We start from the raw sequence: 19,038 nt of genomic DNA on the forward strand, positions 1-19,038 counted from the left end.
TAAAAATTATTAACAGTAATGACTTTATCATACTATTTTTACATCCAAATAACTATTAAAATTGATATAGATCTCTAAAAAAAATTATCATATAAATTTGAGATTTGATTTTTTTAAAAACACCAATCTCCCTCTTATTTTAATGGCCCATTTGGAAACCCTAGGGAAATATACCAACTACCCAATTGAATCAGGCCTATTCCTTCCTTTATTACTCCATAACTACTACCAAAAAATATGCCCTATTTATTCGTTCATTTACTGTACTATGTCTCCACGTCCCTCCACCTGCCCACCTCTCTCTCTCATACATTTCTTCAGTGGATTAAATGGAAATTAAAATACTTTATTGCTTCTTTTATTTCAAATGGAAGATCTCCATCTAAAAGTTGGTTGTAGTGTCTTTGTAGCTCTCTCTCTCTCTAGGCAGGTCTCTCCCTAGACTTTTTTTTCTTTTTCTTTTTGTGGGTGGGGTGTCCTTTTTAATGAAGTTAGTTATACTCTTCATTCGATTATTTAGTCTCTTTTCCTTCATTGATTTCAATTGCCATATCCGTGCAAATCTCTCTCTCTCCCTCATCATCACTTTGGGTAGCTCGCCTAGGGATTCGAGGTCCCAACACTTATTTCATTTATTAAAGAGTTTTGTCAATCTACTCCTCACAGGGTATTGCTCTAAGGGAAAATTATGTCCATATCGTTTTATTTTACTGTCACTAAGTGCTAGTCTAAAGTTCTTGTCTTCTATCGATTTGATGTTAAAAATATCGGACCGTTTTAAACTTTAGGAAAATAAAACCTAAATATAGTATGATATTATTAACACCTTAAACTTTCATAAAATAGGTCTAAACAAATGAAGTTTAAATGGGCAATTGATATTATCAAGCAATCCAAGGATTAAAGAATCGGAGCAAATTTGTTAAAGATTAAAATATTTTGACAAGCGTCTTTTTAAGTAAAAAAAAAATCTATATAAGGTTGCAACTTTAAAATGCAGAATTATGGATGCACCCCAAAAATTCATTGGAAAATATTATTTTAATGTTTCAAAACCCTCTAATTGAACATCTCAACATCGAAATGTATGAATATGAAAGAAAAACTAATTTTGAGTCTAGATCATCCATTTTTAAAATTTTCATATGTTTATAGATCTACTTGATTTTAACTATTTTTTAAGTTTAAAATTTTATAATTAGATATGAAATAGTTTTGAGATAATCCTAAAAATATTTTACATCAAAATTATATGTTATGATCAAATTTAAAGGTACGCCTTAATTGGATTGTTTAAGGTTGCAACCTTATGGAAACCACACCCTTTTAAGTACAACGAATCCCTTTTTTGTTATAAGGTATGGTTTGTATAGAGCCGAGGCTCTAAACAATCAAATTGAGCCCACCTCTAAATAATATTGAGAAATATAGTTTCAATGCTGGAAAGTTTTGTGATACCCTTAAATTATATTTTCATCTTTAGTTATAAAAACTAAAGCTTAAAAAATAGTGTAGATCGATCAGATCTATGAAAAATTGAAAATCTTAAAAATTAATGGTGGAAAAATACGTTTCAAGATGCACTATTTCTAAAGCTTGAAATTCATTTTTTTCTCATGTCCATGCATCTTAATGTCGAGATGATCAATTTTGTGATATTCGGGGATCAAAATAACCTCTTCTAATTAATGTTTTGAAGTAGGCTCTAATTTGATTGTTTAGAGCCTAGGCTCTATATAGACATTCCCCTTTGTTATAACAGTTTAAAATTTTGGTGCGGATGTAAATTTCCCTTGCTTTAAACCTGACCCGTCTCTCTCTCCTGCCACACGTGAGTAGGTAATAGACCCTACATTTTTGTTTTGGATGGTTAATCAATACACCACTCGATTTTCAATGGTCAATTAGTGGTAGAGTTTGAAGATGTGAAATTTGAAATCTTATGTTTGTTGTTTTGGAGGTTCAATCAATGGCGTCAAAGTTTAAAGTTAAGGAGAATATTAATGAAAGGTCAAACAACCTTTAATCAAGTCGTCAAATCATTACATATAAATCACTATTTCAACGATTTTCAAGAATCATTACTTAAGTTTTACGTCATTAACTACCTCCTTAAAAATATGTTAAAGCCGACCCCCATCAGATTCAGAGCCCAAAAATAGTACACCGGTCTCTTCGGAGTTCAGAGTTCGATGTTTGATTACTTGGACGAGCCAACTCGGATTCACCCCTGTACCTTGTCCTCGTCACCGTTGCGTGCTCAAGTATCTCTGAGTTGGAAATCCAAACCCAAGAACTTTAAAAAAGTATAAAAAATCCAAAATATAAAACAATTATTTGCATAATATATATATTTTTTTTATCATTTTAGCATAGATTTGAAAGTGTTTTGGACGTGAATATTTATTTTTATATTTTCTCTTTTTAAAATTATTTTTAAAATACCCCTGGTCATAAATAGATTTCTTTCAAATTTTATTTTTTCACTACTTTTTTTTAACATATGTTCGATGTGTTATTGTTTAATTTTACTGTAAACATATTTTTATATTTCTAACAATTTTTTGTATATTTTGAATATTTTTTGGCTTTGCCAATACTCGGCCCTAGCCAAGTACTCGTCGAGTCACTCATTTCAACACTAATCTACACAAAACTCTCAAGTGAATTTAATTCCTTAAGTGGGTTTTTTTTTTTTTGTTTTTGTTTTTTAAAGGCAGTTCAGGTAGGAATCGAACTTAAAATATGGGGCTGAAAGTTTCAAGTGGTATTTTGGTCATTATATTTTATCGAGTTTTTTTAAAATATTTTTTATTAGTGCGCTCCAATGAGAGTATCGCACGTATCAAATTTCATATTTCATATTTATACAATTTGTATAAAAAAACTAAAAATAATATACTTTGAAACGTCGGATCTAAGATCAAACGGGTGAGTGGCTCTCTTGATCAAAATTGGATGCCTAGATAGTAGAAGAAGCATAGATCTTTTATGTTCTAGAAAAAATATAAAAATCTTTCCCTATTATTACTACCATTTCACTAGGGCCTTCAATCGGCCAAATCACCAAAATACTTATATTTGTTGAGGATTCCCAGTCTTTAAGCAAGGACAATAGAATTACTTTTTAACACATTTTTTGAAAAAAATACATGATATTAATGAAACCAAAAAATAACATTCCTACGTTAAATGGGCTGATTTAACCACCTTAAAAACTTTGAAATGTGATTTCTGATTGGACCTTTCAATCGGTATCTCTCCTTTAAAAACTTTGAAATGTGATTTCTGATTTGACCCTTCAATCGATATTTCTCCTTAAACTTTTAGATGTCATTTGCATTTCACCCACAGGGAAACATAGCAAACAATTTTCGTTAAACAATAAATGCAAAACCGAAACCTAGAGGTAAACAGAATATATATAACATGATAAATGATCCATACGTGGTCCTAGGGGACACCTATGGCCAATGAGTTTAATTTTATGAGCACCCCTAATCAATTCGTGTGAAAGTGGTGCAGAGACGGTACAATCATTCATTGAAATTGCACAATTGTAATCCATTGACTCAACTATCCGGGATTGGCCCCGTCAATAGTTGCTTTGGATAGTTATGTCAAAATAAATATTTTGACCAAAAGTACCTTTTGAAGTTTTTAGAAAATTTTTGGTTATTTTATTTTATTGAAAATATTTTTAAATATTATTTATAGATGCAATTTTAAGAGAGGAGTAGACGTCCAAACTTTAGTTTAGCAAAAAATTTGAAAATAAAATAATATAGAGATGTGACATTATGATTAGGGCCATCTCAATTGCCCATCCAAAATGGACGGTTGGATAGGGAGAAGTATATAAGTTTTATGCAATAGAAAAAGCATAAAAGCTTGCTCAAAGTGAAAACCAGGTTTCGTAGAAACCTGAATAAAAAGTTTGGTGATCTTTTATTGTATATTACATATTTCTAAACTATTCTTCCTAATATTTTTATTTTTCTTATTTTTTAAAGCCAAAAAATATTCTACTCCCTCAAGAGTATATTGCCCATTTACTCCCTTGGTTAAAACCCCAAGTAGTATTAGTTTTAGGATCACAAATTTTAGGGATATAAGCTCTTTAATATATAGAATAATTTCAATAAAAAATTTTTCCTAATTGCACCGTCCAAATACTTGAAAAAAATGTCTTGAGATTTAATAGAAACTTCTAATTTTTAGAGGGTGACATCTAAATGTCAAAAAAATCAAATTTTATTATTATTTTTATTTTTAAAACACTCATATGATTATCAAAATTTCTCACAAGTAGGTCATCTGACTGAGGGAATAGAACAAGCTATGCTCATGATGGAGCATAATATACGTGCTCAATCAAGTCCAAACAATTTGACTGGTGATTTTGATTGATCCAACTCCCTACTAGTGGCTTATCATACAACTGCCTGGAATCCTACGAGATTATATGTGATTGAAAGGCTGACCAGGAGAGTGTATACTTTTCCATGCACAAGTTGTGCACGCGACAGTTAGTTGCCCATTGGCTAAAATCTTATACCATCAATAACCCATTACAAATTGCTAATGTATGTACAAAATCAAAGTACTGTTGAGCATCGGTAGACTTGATATCAGGCATGAGTAAGACAAATAGACTTATTGAGGTGGAATTATGCATAAATATTTGATAAAGTATAAATGAGACCATTTATCTCTAGTACTAACACGGTCATAATTAATCTTGACTATTGGTTGTAAAATTGGATGGTTGCATTTATGCCATTGACTATACAAAACCGAATTTTTTTCAGACTCTATCACACACCCAAGCTATGAGATTTTATATTGGATGGTTATAAATAATTGTGACCTCCTTGAATCAAATGTAAAAAATCTCATTGTACACAATCCCTAAATATTACCCATAATAACAATGAAAAAAATTTATATAAAGCCGAGGCTCCAAACAATCAAATTAGTGCACGCCTCAATTTCACTAGAAGAGGTTGTTTTGATGCTCAAACATCCTCAAATTGATCATCTTGACATTCATGGACATGAGAAAAAAAAACTGATTTCAAGTTTTGGATACAGCGCATCTTGTAAGGCATTTTTTTGATCGTCAATTTTCAAGATTTTCAAGTGTTCATAGATCCGCTCGATCTACACTATTTTTTAAGCCTGAAATTTTATAATTAGAGATAAAAATGTATTTTAAGGCTATCACAAAGATTTCTAGTATTGAAGCCATATTTCTCTACACTATTTTAACGTGTGCTTTACTTTGATTGTTAGAGCCTCGGCTCAATAATAATAATAATAATAATAATAATAATAATAATAATAATAATAATAATAATAATAATAATAATAATAATAATAATAATAATAATAATAATAATAATAATAATAATAATAATAATAATAATAATAATAATAATAATAATAATAATAATAATAATAATAATAATAATAATAATAATAATAATAATAATAATAATAATAATAATAATAATAATAATAATAATAATAATAATAATAATAATAATAATAATAATAATAATAATAATAATAATAATAATAATAATAATAATAATAATAATAATAATAATAATAATAATAATAATAATAATAATAATAATAATAATAATAATAATAATAATAATAATAATAATAATAATAATAATAATAATAATAATAATAATAATAATAATAATAATAATAATAATAATAATAATAATAATAATAATAATAATAATAATAATAATAATAATAATAATAATAATAATAATAATAATAATAATAATAATAATAATAATAATAATAATAATAATAATAATAATAATAATAATAATAATAATAATAATAATAATAATAATAATAATAATAATAATAATAATAATAATAATAATAATAATAATAATAATAATAATAATAATAATAATAATAATAATAATAATAATAATAATAATAATAATAATAATAATAATAATAATAATAATAATAATAATAATAATAATAATAATAATAATAATAATAATAATAATAATAATAATAATAATAATAATAATAATAATAATAATAATAATAATAATAATAATAATAATAATAATAATAATAATAATAATAATAATAATAATAATAATAATAATAATAATAATAATAATAATAATAATAATAATAATAATAATAATAATAATAATAATAATAATAATAATAATAATAATAATAATAATAATAATAATAATAATAATAATAATAATAATAATAATAATAATAATAATAATAATAATAATAATAATAATAATAATAATAATAATAATAATAATAATAATACTAATAATAATAATAATAATAATAATAATAATAATAATAATAATAATAATAATAATAATAATAATAATAAAGTCCAGCTAGCCTAAACAGTTTAAATATTCCGTACATTAAAAAAATAAAAAATAAAAATCCCTAAGCTGGTCTTCCACAAGACTTTCGCTCTCACTTTCACTGATTAGTAGAAACAGATCATGTGTTACCACCAGAATAGTGCATAAAGGGAATTAGAGTGATGCCAAAGTTCCCATGGTGGAGAGACTCTTTTTACGCAAATAATGGACATATAATAAGGGAGAAAGAAGAAAGAGAGTATGTCTCTTAAGGAAGATAAATGGACCTAAATAATTAGTGACAAAGACCCAAAGGCTTTCCTTTTTGAGAATTTACCAAAATACATATAAGAGCTGAACTATTTAATATTTTACCCATCTGCAGCTATTCTAACTCATGATCATGTGTCTTCTGATGGGTATATTAAAATTAAATTACAAAACATGAATAGAATGTTAACTAGTTATTTGGATAACTTTCCCTTCTTTTTTTTTCTTCCTAAGCCAGTGAGAAAGAAGGAACAATACAGCATGCACATATGTAAGACACCCAGACATGGCATCCACTGTGCCTTAAAGGAGGAGGAGATGAACAGTAACTCAACTAATTGATCTGTCCTGTGTGCACTACAATTTCTTCTCCACCGTCTGTTGTGAGAACAGAAGGTGTATGTGTTACCTGTGTAACTTCCCAGCAAGAAAAGAATGGAAAAAGCAGGAATTCCAACTCAAAGAAGACATTAACATCACCAGGACAAAATGCACAACCACTAAACATTCTCATCTGAAAGCGAGGCATATACACAAAGCACTATTTGGCAGGATAGGAACTCGAAAAGGTTCAAGAATGAAAGAATTGAGCACAATCAGTTCCTGCGTATCAGAAAGGCCTAATTGTCTTCCAGTCACATAATAATACACCGACCTTGGTTTTCTTCGCCATTTCTCATGCCCGTTGAAGCCTCAATTGAATTGTATGCAAATTCATTGGGGTTCAAGCCATACTGCAGCAAGAGTAATCGTTTGATTAATAATCATGTAGAATCACGAACCATTTGTAAAAGAGTGCAAACACAGGCATGCATATTATTAAACTCTAGCATGAGATTTTCGAAAGAGAATTTTGGCCAACAACGTCTTCTTCCCAAGAACTTTCATTGGGACTTATTTGATTATCAAATATGTGTGTGTTGGGGGGGGGGGGGGGGGGCGCAGAGCAATGGGATGGTTGATCACACATTACCTTCTCTCTCATCCGTGCGCTCCATGCATCAGTGCGGATGTTCTTAATGTCCCCAGATATCAAAGTAGAGTTTTGCCCTCCTTGGTGGTTCAAAAATGGCTGTTGATAGTTGATCCTTCCAACACCATAGTCATCATCACTGTCGTAGTCCACCCACCTAGTTGAGACCATGGCCCTTAGAATTAAGGCCAAAAGCAACGATAGTGCCTACAAAATTTTACCAGTTCAATAAGCTCAATTTAGTACACAGACAATTTAGATTTCCCTCTATATTACAAAATTTTCATGATTAAGGCCAATATCCATGTAACGCCTATTGCACTGTCAATATTTTTTAATGTATAACAGTCATATATATGAATGCGTGATCCAAGTACCTTCCGTAAATCATGAGTGATTAAAGTAGTTTAATCCTCTGACTAATCAACAAAACTTCAGTTTACTTTCAAATAAATGAGCCTGCAAAGCCCCAGGTAAGTTTAGAATTGAACATCAGAAAATAATAGAAATGTGTACCATTCAATGGGAGATACTCCGTTTTCAGTGAGCAAATTTTAATCTATGTACGTTTACAAATTTGGTGGTTCTTCAGTTTTTACTCAATTAATATGTTATAAAAAATGCAAAATCAGACAAACTAAACGCTTACAAAATCACCATGGATTTGCAATATACAAAGTCACGTCATCTATTAGGCATCCACAATTCAGAAGAACATATGAGAACATGCTGACAGGAAAAGATTGCTAGATTAAAGCATTCGTTTACCCATTATTCCTTCAAAAGTGAGAGGTAGGGAATTCAGTGGTAACTACCACCTACAATGGAAAGTTTTAGTGTGGTACACTGAGCATATTAGGACAATTTCACACGGAAAAGTAACACAAGTTAAGAAAGGATAACAAGGCAGCCAAACTCCAAGTGGTCAGTTCAAATTGTGCTTGAAGATAGGCAGATTTTCTAAGAATAGGTTACAACCTAGCAAAACTCACCACTACATGCATGCCGAGGAAGTGCTGGGTAGGTATGTGGCTGCTGCTGCAGGGGTTAAAGTTAATCCGCGGACCATCTTAAGGCATTACTATCACACTAAACACATTCCTAGTCTAACATATCCATATGTAGTTCAATTCTATCATAAAGTGGGGAGGACTGCGGCCCTCCCTGATCTTGACTTTACAGAAGGAATAGGACTTAAAGGCCAGAAATCATCATTCCATCCCAGAACTAGGCACTTTAAAGGAAGGATTTTAGTGTTATTATTTTTATTTTATTTTATTTTTTTTTCTTAAGAATAGGAAATGCGCTAGGATAAGTTAGGAGGGAGGATTTTAGTGCGTGAGTTGTTAAGAGGGAAGAGGAAGGATTTTGTGCGTGAGTTGTTTTAGACATTAGGGTGGTATGTGATTTGTTTTGATCAATTGGGTTAGTTTTTTTAAAAAGATAACATATAGATAAGATAAGACCTTTTGGTTTAGAAACTAACCTATAGAAAAAATACGATTTTTTGATTTAGGAAATAACCTAAGTTTAGATAAGTAAGTAGTAGTTAACTTTTATTCTTAGAAAGGATAACGTGAGATGAAGAGAGAGAATATAGGGGTAGAGAAAAAAACGTAGAAGAGAGAGTTTATTTTTCTTATGGTTTTTTCTTTAGTTATTTATTTATTTTCTACTAAGTGTATTTAAAGGGAAGGAAGCCCCTCATTGTAAAACAGAAATTGGTGATTGAGTAAAGAGTTTGATGTTGTAAAAAGATCTTGGAGTGGACTCGCTTATAGACCAAAAGAGAGGGTACAATCTCTCAAATCTTTATTTTTATTTTTAATTTTTAGTGAATTTCTAGTTTTTTTTTCTCCCTACATCATAGAGTAGATCCAACCTGCTCTTGAACCATAGCAATTGCATCCCTTTTTCTCTTTTTGGCTAATTCATTAGCATCATCCACTTTTATTAGCTCTAACAGCAAGTATGAACAGCACAAAATCTCCATCAAGAAGAAAGATTCATTTCTTTATTTATTTTGGCTAATTCATAAGTGTCATCCACATTTATTATCTCTATCAGCAAATATGAACAGAACAAAACCTCCATCTAGAATACAGATTCCATATAGTACCTGAGATGCCAATTTGACATTTTCAACCTTAAAGAAGAGGAATAGAAATTATGTCTAAAAGGAAACTTATTGCCCCACATGGCTAACATTTAGGGATTTACATTTAAGAACCTTGCTATTGCAAATCTCCATAGTACTCCACACTCTGACCACTGGAAGAAGGAAAAACCACCATTACCTAGCTATGGGATAGAATAAATTTAAATTTAAACTCCCTAATTCCCTTGAAATCTCAGCCCAACTGCTATTTTACTTACTTGATTATTGTCCTCTTACATACGGAAGACCTCATGTCTTCTCACTCGCTCCTCTCTGCTTCACCAACGTATATTTTCTGAGAACATGCCCTTCAAGTGCTGACTGCCAATATTTAACATCTCCTACTCACACTGCCTGGTTCCACAATCCCACACATCGATGTGCCACCTGATCCTTGGTTGGCCCACACAAACCGCCATTCCCACCGTGACCACTGATATGCATTCTAGTTGTACATAGCCTATGTATCTCATGCGTTGCCGACTAGTAATTGGAAACATGTGTGATGTGTCCTTGGTTTCTAACACGCATCGACACCACATAAACATGCATGTCTGACATTTTAGACTCTTAGATACTTCTGCCTAACTGGTTTTTATTGAAGTGTCACCATCAAAGTGCTTAATCTAACTTAAAATACCACCAGCTCCCTATAGTAAATGACGTACAACATGTCATATCTAAAATGCCAAGTTTGGAGCTGGCATTTCTGATATTTGTATCCATGCCAGATACCCACATGCATATCCATGTCTTTGTAACATAGTTTACGAAGTTAAGGACAGTAGGCAATCATTGGATAAATTAAGCACCATTATACAAGTACATGCCTCTCAAGCCTTGATCAATAGAATAAACATATATTATTCCACATACGCACCCAAAGGGCCAGATGTGAAGATCTGAAGATCAAAGTTAGCACGAAATAAACTGAATGAAAAGGGCAGCATACATAACCCATTTAGGCATACAACTGCTTGTGCTATTCTCATTGTGCATCAAAAGGCTCCTCTATGAAATATTAACGATATAACGACATGAAAGAAATTCTTAACACACAAGTTAAAGGCCAATATGGCAATAATAACTGTTCAAAGGAAGTTAAATAATTTACTTAAAATGAATATTTGGCACCTATTGGAGGCCACCAAACTGAAGATTAATATTCAAATGCATTCTGAAGAGAAAGTGCTACAGGATTGCCTTCGAAAGTCCTTCCCCAAATAATATAGCAGTACAGTATCATATCTCCCATAATGTAAGTTATTAATGAAAGTGTTCTCAACAAAGTAGAGTATATTTTTTATTATTGTGCTAGAGAAATTTCAAGCCGTAAAATTGTGAAAAACATGAAGAATAGGTGAATTCACATCACTAAGCCTCTAGCAGCTTGCAGTCGGACAAAACATAGTATCCATCAGCAAAAGTTACACAAACATTTATGATAATCATAACCACGGACATAGCATATGAAGGAATCCAGAGTACATCAGGCTTACTAGAATTGACAGCAAGTAATTCACCTGAATACATATTAATGTGAGACCAACCCACTGACAAATTTCAATATTATCTTCAACAAATGATTTTAGGGTATCGAACTCTCCAGTGGGGTCGTAGGGAAGATCCTGTCAAATAAGAAAAGGGCAAGAGACTCACTGATAATTCACATGAGAGACAAAAAAACACTTCCAAGAATATCATACAGAAGATCTCATTTAATATGTAGAGATGAAAACACACCTTATCCCAGTGGTCATTGAATAGAATATCCCCCACAAGTGCAGCTTCGACTAATATCAATATGGTTGTCAGCGTGGTATACTGCAAGTAATCCGAGTCAAGGAAAGAAATGCAAGTAAAGCATCTAAAACAAAAATGAAATGCCAATAGCTATGCACATAAACAGCATGTATAGTGGGAGGGATAATGGTGTAGCTAGAAATCATTTGAACATCGAAACAATCAAAGATGGAAGCTAAATAAGAAGGATGAAAAACAAGTCTCAAAATTCAGAATTTCAGAGATTTTGTAACTTGATCTTAGAGGCTCAACAACAAATGCACGATGCATGAACACTCTAGACAAAAACACAAATACTTCCATCCACATAAAAGGGAACATCCTTCCTTCCAAATCAAAAGGGACATCTCATGCAAACACTAGACCAAAACATAAGTTCTGTTGTTTATAAACGAAAAAAGGGTTTTTAAAATATCATACTCGTCCCAGAAAACAGATACAAAAGGTAACAACCATTGTTTTTCTATCCATTTTCCTTTTTCTTTAATGGAAAAGAAAATACATAACATTATGGCCTATACCAAATATGAGAGGAAAATCCTTAAAACTTCCAAAATAATCTCAATATAAAATTCCCACTAACTTTCTAGTAAAAAACAAAGAACATTTGCATGCTACATCAAAAGACGATCTCAGTGAACTTGCGAAGCAAAGCAAATAAAAAGCCAAAAAACTTGAGATAAGAAGCTTAAGTTAAAAAATCTAAAATTCGTTCCAGAAAACCAGCACAAATCAGCTATGTAGAGCATGTTCCTGTTCACTTTCTTGGTTTTCTTCATGAAAAACAGACTAGCTTTTCATGATGCTCCAATAAAAAATATAAGCCTTCAATCCTATCTACGACTTTTTGCATCAACTTATCTCCGCTCCATACATCCGATGATGACTGTGATAAAGATTACAAACTCATCAACAACATAGAAAAAAAGAAATTGGTCTAAATGGGATACAGAACAAAGACAACATCCATTAAGTGCCTCTGCAGCAATGTGGCCTATGCAAGTAATCAAGCATAGCAAGATGCCTATTCCCATGAAGGAATAGATGAACCTGCCAGGTAAAGAAAAGGAAAAATAAATAGTCAGGCATTCAGTAGCTCAACAGTAGACAGTGTGAAACCCAAAAAAAAAAAGTGCATCATCTCCATGCAAACAACAATTCAGCCTTAACAACCTCTCAAATTAAATTGAGGATATTTTTTAAGCATAGTAATGAAAAAGGTTTCAATTAACAGTTTCCTTTTTTCCTTTGAAAACATTAAGAGAAAATGGAATGCAAATTCTTGAGGCATCATTTGTCGAGGAAGATCACATTACTAAACTGGAAGAGTAACAGTCAATTATTAAGGATGTTGAGGGGGGGTTATTTATAGAAAATTGGCTTCGGAATCTCAGCTAACGAGTTTGAGAGCAATAGGATGGGAAAGTTGTTCCAAAGGCTTAAGGTAATCTACCTCCAAAACCATAAACCCAAGTGTACGTGAAACGAATAAGGAGGATTTGTGTACCATAATATAATCCTAAAATCAACTATGTTTTATCAGTTAATGGGAAGATGTCATAGTAATGGATGAGGACTTTAGAGCCTTGAAGAACATCATTATCAAGGACAAGGCCCCCATATCAGCCATTATTGAGTAACCTGGAGAACGTCTTAACAGGGATAGATAGTTCTCCAAACTTGAATTAGATAAGGATGTTACCTACAAAGGATGGTAAGTAGAAGGCGTACTGTAAACGAAATTTCTATACCCATTAGTAACCATCTTAAAATACTTCTGATACCATTCTGCTTGCAATGGGTAATAACAGATCAAAGCATGATGAGTGGGTACTCCATCCTCAATTGAGTCAATTAATACATGTACTTAGTAATATGCCATTAGCCGACCCCAAATCCTTGGGATAAGGCTTGGATGATGATGATGACTTAGTTAAATGCCATTAGAATTCATAGTAACCTTTTCTTTTTTATCGAAATTTGCGAAAAGGAAATTTACACTAAACTAAGGGAAACCATCAAACTCAATTATTCATAACCCTAGAGAAACTTATCCAGGCAGTAGTTACATATCATAAAATTATTGTCTTTAGTTGGATAGAGAGTTGAAGCATTTAGCTACACCCTATTTTGCAAGCAGTGTTTTAAAAAGCAGACCGCCCAACGCTTGGGCGGCCGCCTAGGCGGTCCAGAAGGCCTGGGCGCATCACCCAGACCTAGGCGGCCAAATTAGGCGGATATCCTTGGGCGCCCGCCTAGGCGCTCGGGAACCTGCCTAGGGCTTGCGCCCTGCCCAGGGTGGAAATGCAGCTCCTTGAGGGTATTTTTGAGTCATTTTTTCAATATTAAAGGGGCAAAATTGTGGGTTTTAGGTTCATTTGAAACCTAAAACCCATTAGAGGCTATTTTAGATAGAGAAAACCCCAAAAAGAAAAAAAATTCTACTGGGCCGCCCAAGTTCTGGGCGCCCACCTAGGCACTGGGCGGCCTGGACCCCCCCCCCCCCCCCCCCCCCCCCGACCGCCTAGGTGCCGCCTAGTACTTTTTGAAACATTGTTTGCAAGAGTGCATAACAAATCTCAAATTAGATCTAAATCATCCTCAACTAAAGAAGTCTTAAGATCCTTGTTAGCAACTCAATTTGGTGTCTACAAGAAGCAGTTCTGGCTTTCAAGAACTTAAGAGAAATCTGTGAGTACCACTCTCGTATTAAGAGTACCATTCAAGAACATTCCCCATTTTGGGGATACTTCTAGAATCAGAACTGGCCGTTTCATGCAGGTTGGTTGTCCATTGGCTTTCATAATAAAAGCTTCATCCAATTTTAAGATGGAAATTTTTGACGATTATTCACATGACTTCTACGTGGAAATGTTCACTTAGCATCTGGTGCTTCAACATTTGCAGTTCTTCTCATAGCACCCTGGTCCTTTAAAACAAGAGGAATCCACAACCAACCACCACATCGAGCAATCCAACACCAAGGATATAATCACAAAATTATGCACTACAAGAAGTTGTCACTATAGTTGGTAAACTTAGAACATAATCTAGGGAACACAAAACACTAATTCAATTTGGCATCACTCATAATCAATCCCAAATTCAAGAGTCATAATAAGATCTAAATACAGAACCATATACTTGTGAAAGGTGTAAGCAAACGCTTACCAACACCTCCCTGTTGACCAGAATGGAACCATTACAGCTTTTGCACTTTAATGCATTAAACAGGGGGAAATTTACCAAATCACACCTAAATAGAAGCTATTTAACATTTGACACATTTATCAAAGGGTGAAGTTGGCATACACATGCATCCGTAATTGTAGAGGTAAGGTGCACCTTCAAATTTTATCATGGTATATAATTTTGATGTAAAATGTTTTTAGGATTATCTCAAAATCTATTTTTATATCTAATTATGAAATTTTAAATTTTAAAAATGGTTAAAATCAAGTAGATATATAAACATATGAAAATCTTGAAAATGGACGGTGCAGATAATATGTTGTAAAATGCACTATTTTTGAGACTTAAAATCTTTTTATTTTCCATTGTCATACATTTTGATGTCGAGATGATCAATCAAAGGGTTTTTCAACATTAAAACTACCTTTTCCGATGGATTTTTGAGGTGCATCCGTAGTTCTACATTATAAGGTTGCATCCTTATATAAACTTTTTCCTTTATCAAAACACACTTAAAATATCAACTGTTCGAACACATAATAATTCATCTTGAAAATTAAATACAAAAATAAATGAATGAGATGTTAAACAGTTTATATCTTGGGTGCTTTTTGATAAAACTTCCCAGACCTTCCCATCTCAGCCATAAGCTCTTGGCCTCGAATGAAAAGGTAAATCAAGCATTTCTTTCGTTTAATGTGATGTATCTCCAAGATAAGAGTAAGCCCAGCCCCTTTTCAACTCTTTGCAATCCAACAAAACTTTGACCTGACTCCATATAAAGCCCCTTGGAAAGGAAATCATTGAAATTATTAGATTTGGGATTTAAGTCTTAAATGGTCTAAATTTCAATCTCAAATCCCAAATCTAATAACCTTTTAGGAATCTAAACTTTTCATAAGGTATTTCCCTCGACAACCCTTGAGATACTGACAAACTACTTTCACGGGACTCAAACAGGAGCACCAACCTCGTCTATCACCATTCAGAAGCAACCAAAAAATGAAAGAAAAAAAAAAAAATCTTCTATCTCCTAGTGCATGTTGTTTCTTATGAAATGAGGTTCCCCCAGAAATCCATGAACAGCACACGTGTCAGCGAAAGCTAAGCTACATCAATCTCACATCAGACTCCAACCAAAATAGAACTCTACTTCCATCTCCAATTCTAAGAAATAGGCTACTACCATTCTCAAAAATACAATATCTAAATTCATAGTATAGATCCCACTGTACTCCCCAAGATCCTGTTAAACCTCCTTTGATGACTAATCTATTCCATTTCTCTCACCACCATATTCTCCTTCCATTACACTAGCCTACGATGAAGCAAAAGCTTCCCAAATGGCCAGGTCCATTTGTCCCTAAGGGCTCTGTTCATTGTTCCAAGGTGCCTCGTTCCCAGCTTCACCAACATTTCTGCATACAAATATCCCCCCATCCAACTATGAGGAATGTATGAACTTATCACTCTCACTACTACTACCTACAAATACCGCCTGTAATTTTTGTTTAAATTCAGTCATTTTTACATTTATTTCAACTTTCAAGCATGCATATCTTTTTTAACATATATAATAATGACTCGCATGATACATATTTTAGGCATGAGTAACAGAGAAAGCCACTTACAAAGCCACTTACCTAACAATGTAATAATAAAAAAAAAAAGAAATGTCAAATGCTCGATTCTAAGCATACATATTGGGTCTGTGTTGCACATGGCCAGCCCACCTAAGTCTACTTTCTCTCATCTTATCTCCTATTGGTGCCACAACTAAATCTCCTGAATGTATACATTTCGAATTCTATCCATTATTGTCTTGCCACTCATCCATCTCGACATCCTCATCTCGACTAGAATTTAACACTTTTTCATAGAAAGGAAATAACAGTAATACAAGCAGTAACAACATGCAAAAGTAACAAACTACAAAAATCGATATCACAATCAGCACATGCAATTTGCAAAATCTGCATTAAAAATTTCAAACACAGAAGCACCACTAATTAGCACTCTTTCAACATAAGTTTCCTTACACAGAGCAACAAGAAATGAATAGCCACTCTCTATTAAAGAAACAGAACAACTTATAACGAAGAAAAATACCATGGAGCAGGAAGCGTCTCAAAATTAATCCCAGCATATTGATTAAATGAAATTCCTCCAAGCTTCCGAGATAAACCATGACCAGAAAGCTCAATTCTCTGAATGTCTAATAACTCATGATTATGAAACCCACCATTTGAATCACGAATTCTCGAATCATACAAACTCAAAACAGAGGGATTCAAATTCTCGGGAATCGGAGCAAAAGGAGCAGGAACATGGGCACGGTCGTTCCATTGATTTATCATCCAAACAGAGTATAGAATTATGGACACCCCAACAAAAGTTTGAAAGAAATTGAGGAATTTTAATAGGAAAGCGATGCAACCTCGACAACAATTGGCCGCCATTTCTTTGCAGGATCAGAGAGCTGTAATCAAAATTGCAGTAATGGGTTTCTCTTACAATAAAAAACCAAACATTCCTCACTCTATTACGATCATAAAACGGTAAATAAATAAATAAAGAATGATTAGAGAGAGACAATGGTCAACGGGGTAAGAAAGATTGAGTATCCTGTGATTCTATGAAAGATAATTAATTGAAACTATGACCTCAGAGAGTGAGGTCTAACAAAAAAATAGCTTAAAAATTGAGTTTGCTTTGAGAGAGAGAGAGAGGTGAGTGGGGTTCTCACAATGAGAGGGTTCAAGTACTATGCAATTCAATGCCCAAGAATTAATTCAATTTCTCCTTCAAGGGTGAGATAGAGAAGTCCCTTTAGTTCAAGAGAGAGAGGGGAGCACCTTAATTCATTGGTCTCTTCTGGTTAGAGAGAGAAAGAGAGAAAGAGAGAAGAGGGAGAAAGGTCTCTTCTGGTTAGAGAGAGAAAGAGAGAAGAGGGAGAGAGGTCTCTTCTGGTTAGAGACAGAAAGAGAGAAGAGGGAGAGAGGTCTCTTCTGGTTAGAGAGAGAGAGAGAGAGAGAGAGAGAGAGAGAGAGAGACGTACCTGCTATTAATTCATGTGAGTCTCTCCTGTTAGGAGAAACACAAGAAAAGAAACTGCAGCGAAGAAAAGAAGGGTTACAGGCTATTTTGGAGCTGGAATTTCGTTATTGTTTTTTAAATGATGCCGCTGTCTTTTCGGGTGCAGTTTCTGTAGGCCTAGGCTCTAAACAATAATTAGAGCCTACCTTCAAATAATATGGAGAAATGTGGTTTTAATATTGAAAATATTTGAGACCATTTAAAATATATTTTTATATTTATTTATAAAATTTAAAGTTTCAACAATAGTGTAGCTTGGTATATATATATGAAATCGTGAAAATTGATGGCAAAAAAATGTATTATAAAATATACTATTTTCGAGACTTACAATTTATTTTTTTGTTCATGTTCATGCATCTTGATATCGAGATTTGAAGATATTTGAGCATCAAAACAACCTCTTCCAATAAATTTTTTTGAAGTAGGCTTTCCTATCTTTTTGTCGGACTTATAGCTACAATTTTGGTTGTTTATCTAATATTAGGTGCTTTGGCTAAAGGGTATGGCATACTTTTGGCTTTTTTTTTTTTTGTGGAAAAAATACCTCTCTATTTGAGAACTATTTGTTTCCCCTCCACACTTTTATAATTAGGGCGCATGCTCTTTTAGGAGCATAGTATACATTTACTCCTTCGGGCAAACCACTTTGGGAGCATAGTATTTACTCCTTCGGGCAAACCACGCATTAGAGAGTTTTTTTTTTTTTTTTAAATTATGGGATTCATCTAATTATAACTAGAAGAGAAGTTTCAAAGAAAAATTTTGAATTTTTAGTTTAGAAACATATAGATCCCTCCAAAAAATGGATTGTTCTTATGTAATTTTGGAATGCTTTTTTCTTTGAGGTTGGTTGCCGGATTTTAGAGATCACATCTCTAAATTTAAGATCTAAAAGACATACCAGGTCTAAGTTTTGTGTGAGGGAGTAGATGGATGGTATAATATAGTAGGAATAGAAAATCTTTTGATTTATACTCATGTCGCAAGCCATGAAGATGGTAAAAACCAATGGTTTAAAACGCGGGTCGGTGACTTGGATCGGGCATCTCAACAAAACCGATCCGGATCGGCGAATCGACGATTCGGATCGAGAATCGGCTGAATCGGTCGGATTAAAGCTTCAAAAAAATCCGAAAAAATTATTAAAATTCATTATA

At 32.7% G+C, this 19,038-nt stretch overlaps 1 protein-coding gene across 4 annotated transcripts; it reads right to left on the minus strand.

The window, feature by feature from the left end:
• Positions 1-6,684: 6,684 nt before the first annotated feature.
• Positions 6,685-17,897, minus strand: LOC18444080 (Tetraspanin family protein). 4 transcript variants are annotated; one of them, XR_016059163.1, is made up of 8 exons: positions 17,841-17,897; positions 16,892-17,261; positions 12,541-12,640; positions 11,531-11,611; positions 11,311-11,415; positions 8,007-8,088; positions 7,630-7,836; positions 6,685-7,390 (listed from the first exon to the last, which is right to left on the minus strand). XR_016059163.1 is itself a non-coding variant. In XM_006854258.4 (7 exons), exons 2-7 carry the CDS (start codon positions 17,239-17,241, stop codon positions 7,292-7,294), a joined length of 942 nt encoding a protein of 313 aa, XP_006854320.1. In that variant the 5' UTR covers positions 17,242-17,261; positions 17,841-17,897; the 3' UTR covers positions 6,685-7,291. The 4 variants fall into 4 exon arrangements, 3 of the variants coding, with proteins under 3 accessions (XP_006854320.1, XP_011627035.1, XP_020529204.1); XM_006854258.4 differs by lacking the exon at positions 8,007-8,088; XM_011628733.3 differs by lacking the exon at positions 8,007-8,088 and having other exon boundaries at positions 17,638-17,897.
• Between the last annotated feature and the right edge of the window lie 1,141 nt (positions 17,898-19,038).

This window comes from Amborella trichopoda, chromosome 7, assembly GCF_054954075.1.
Source record: "Amborella trichopoda isolate Santa Cruz 75 chromosome 7, AtrichopodaSantaCruz75HAP2 v2.0, whole genome shotgun sequence".
NCBI classification, from domain to species: Eukaryota; Viridiplantae; Streptophyta; class Magnoliopsida; order Amborellales; family Amborellaceae; genus Amborella; species Amborella trichopoda.

Excerpts from the sequence above, each read along its gene's own strand:
- LOC18444080 (XM_006854258.4), bottom strand. The coding sequence starts at position 17,241 with ATGGCGGCCAATTGTTGTCGAGGTTGCATCGCTTTCCTATTAAAATTC. Across the intron at positions 11,612-12,540 it reads ATGGATGTTGTCTTTGTTCT|TATACCACGCTGACAACCAT; the intron begins GTATCCCATTTA and ends GATTACTTGCAG. Across the intron at positions 7,837-11,310 it reads TCACATTAATATGTATTCAG|GCACTATCGTTGCTTTTGGC; the intron begins GTGAATTACTTG and ends AAAATTTTGTAG.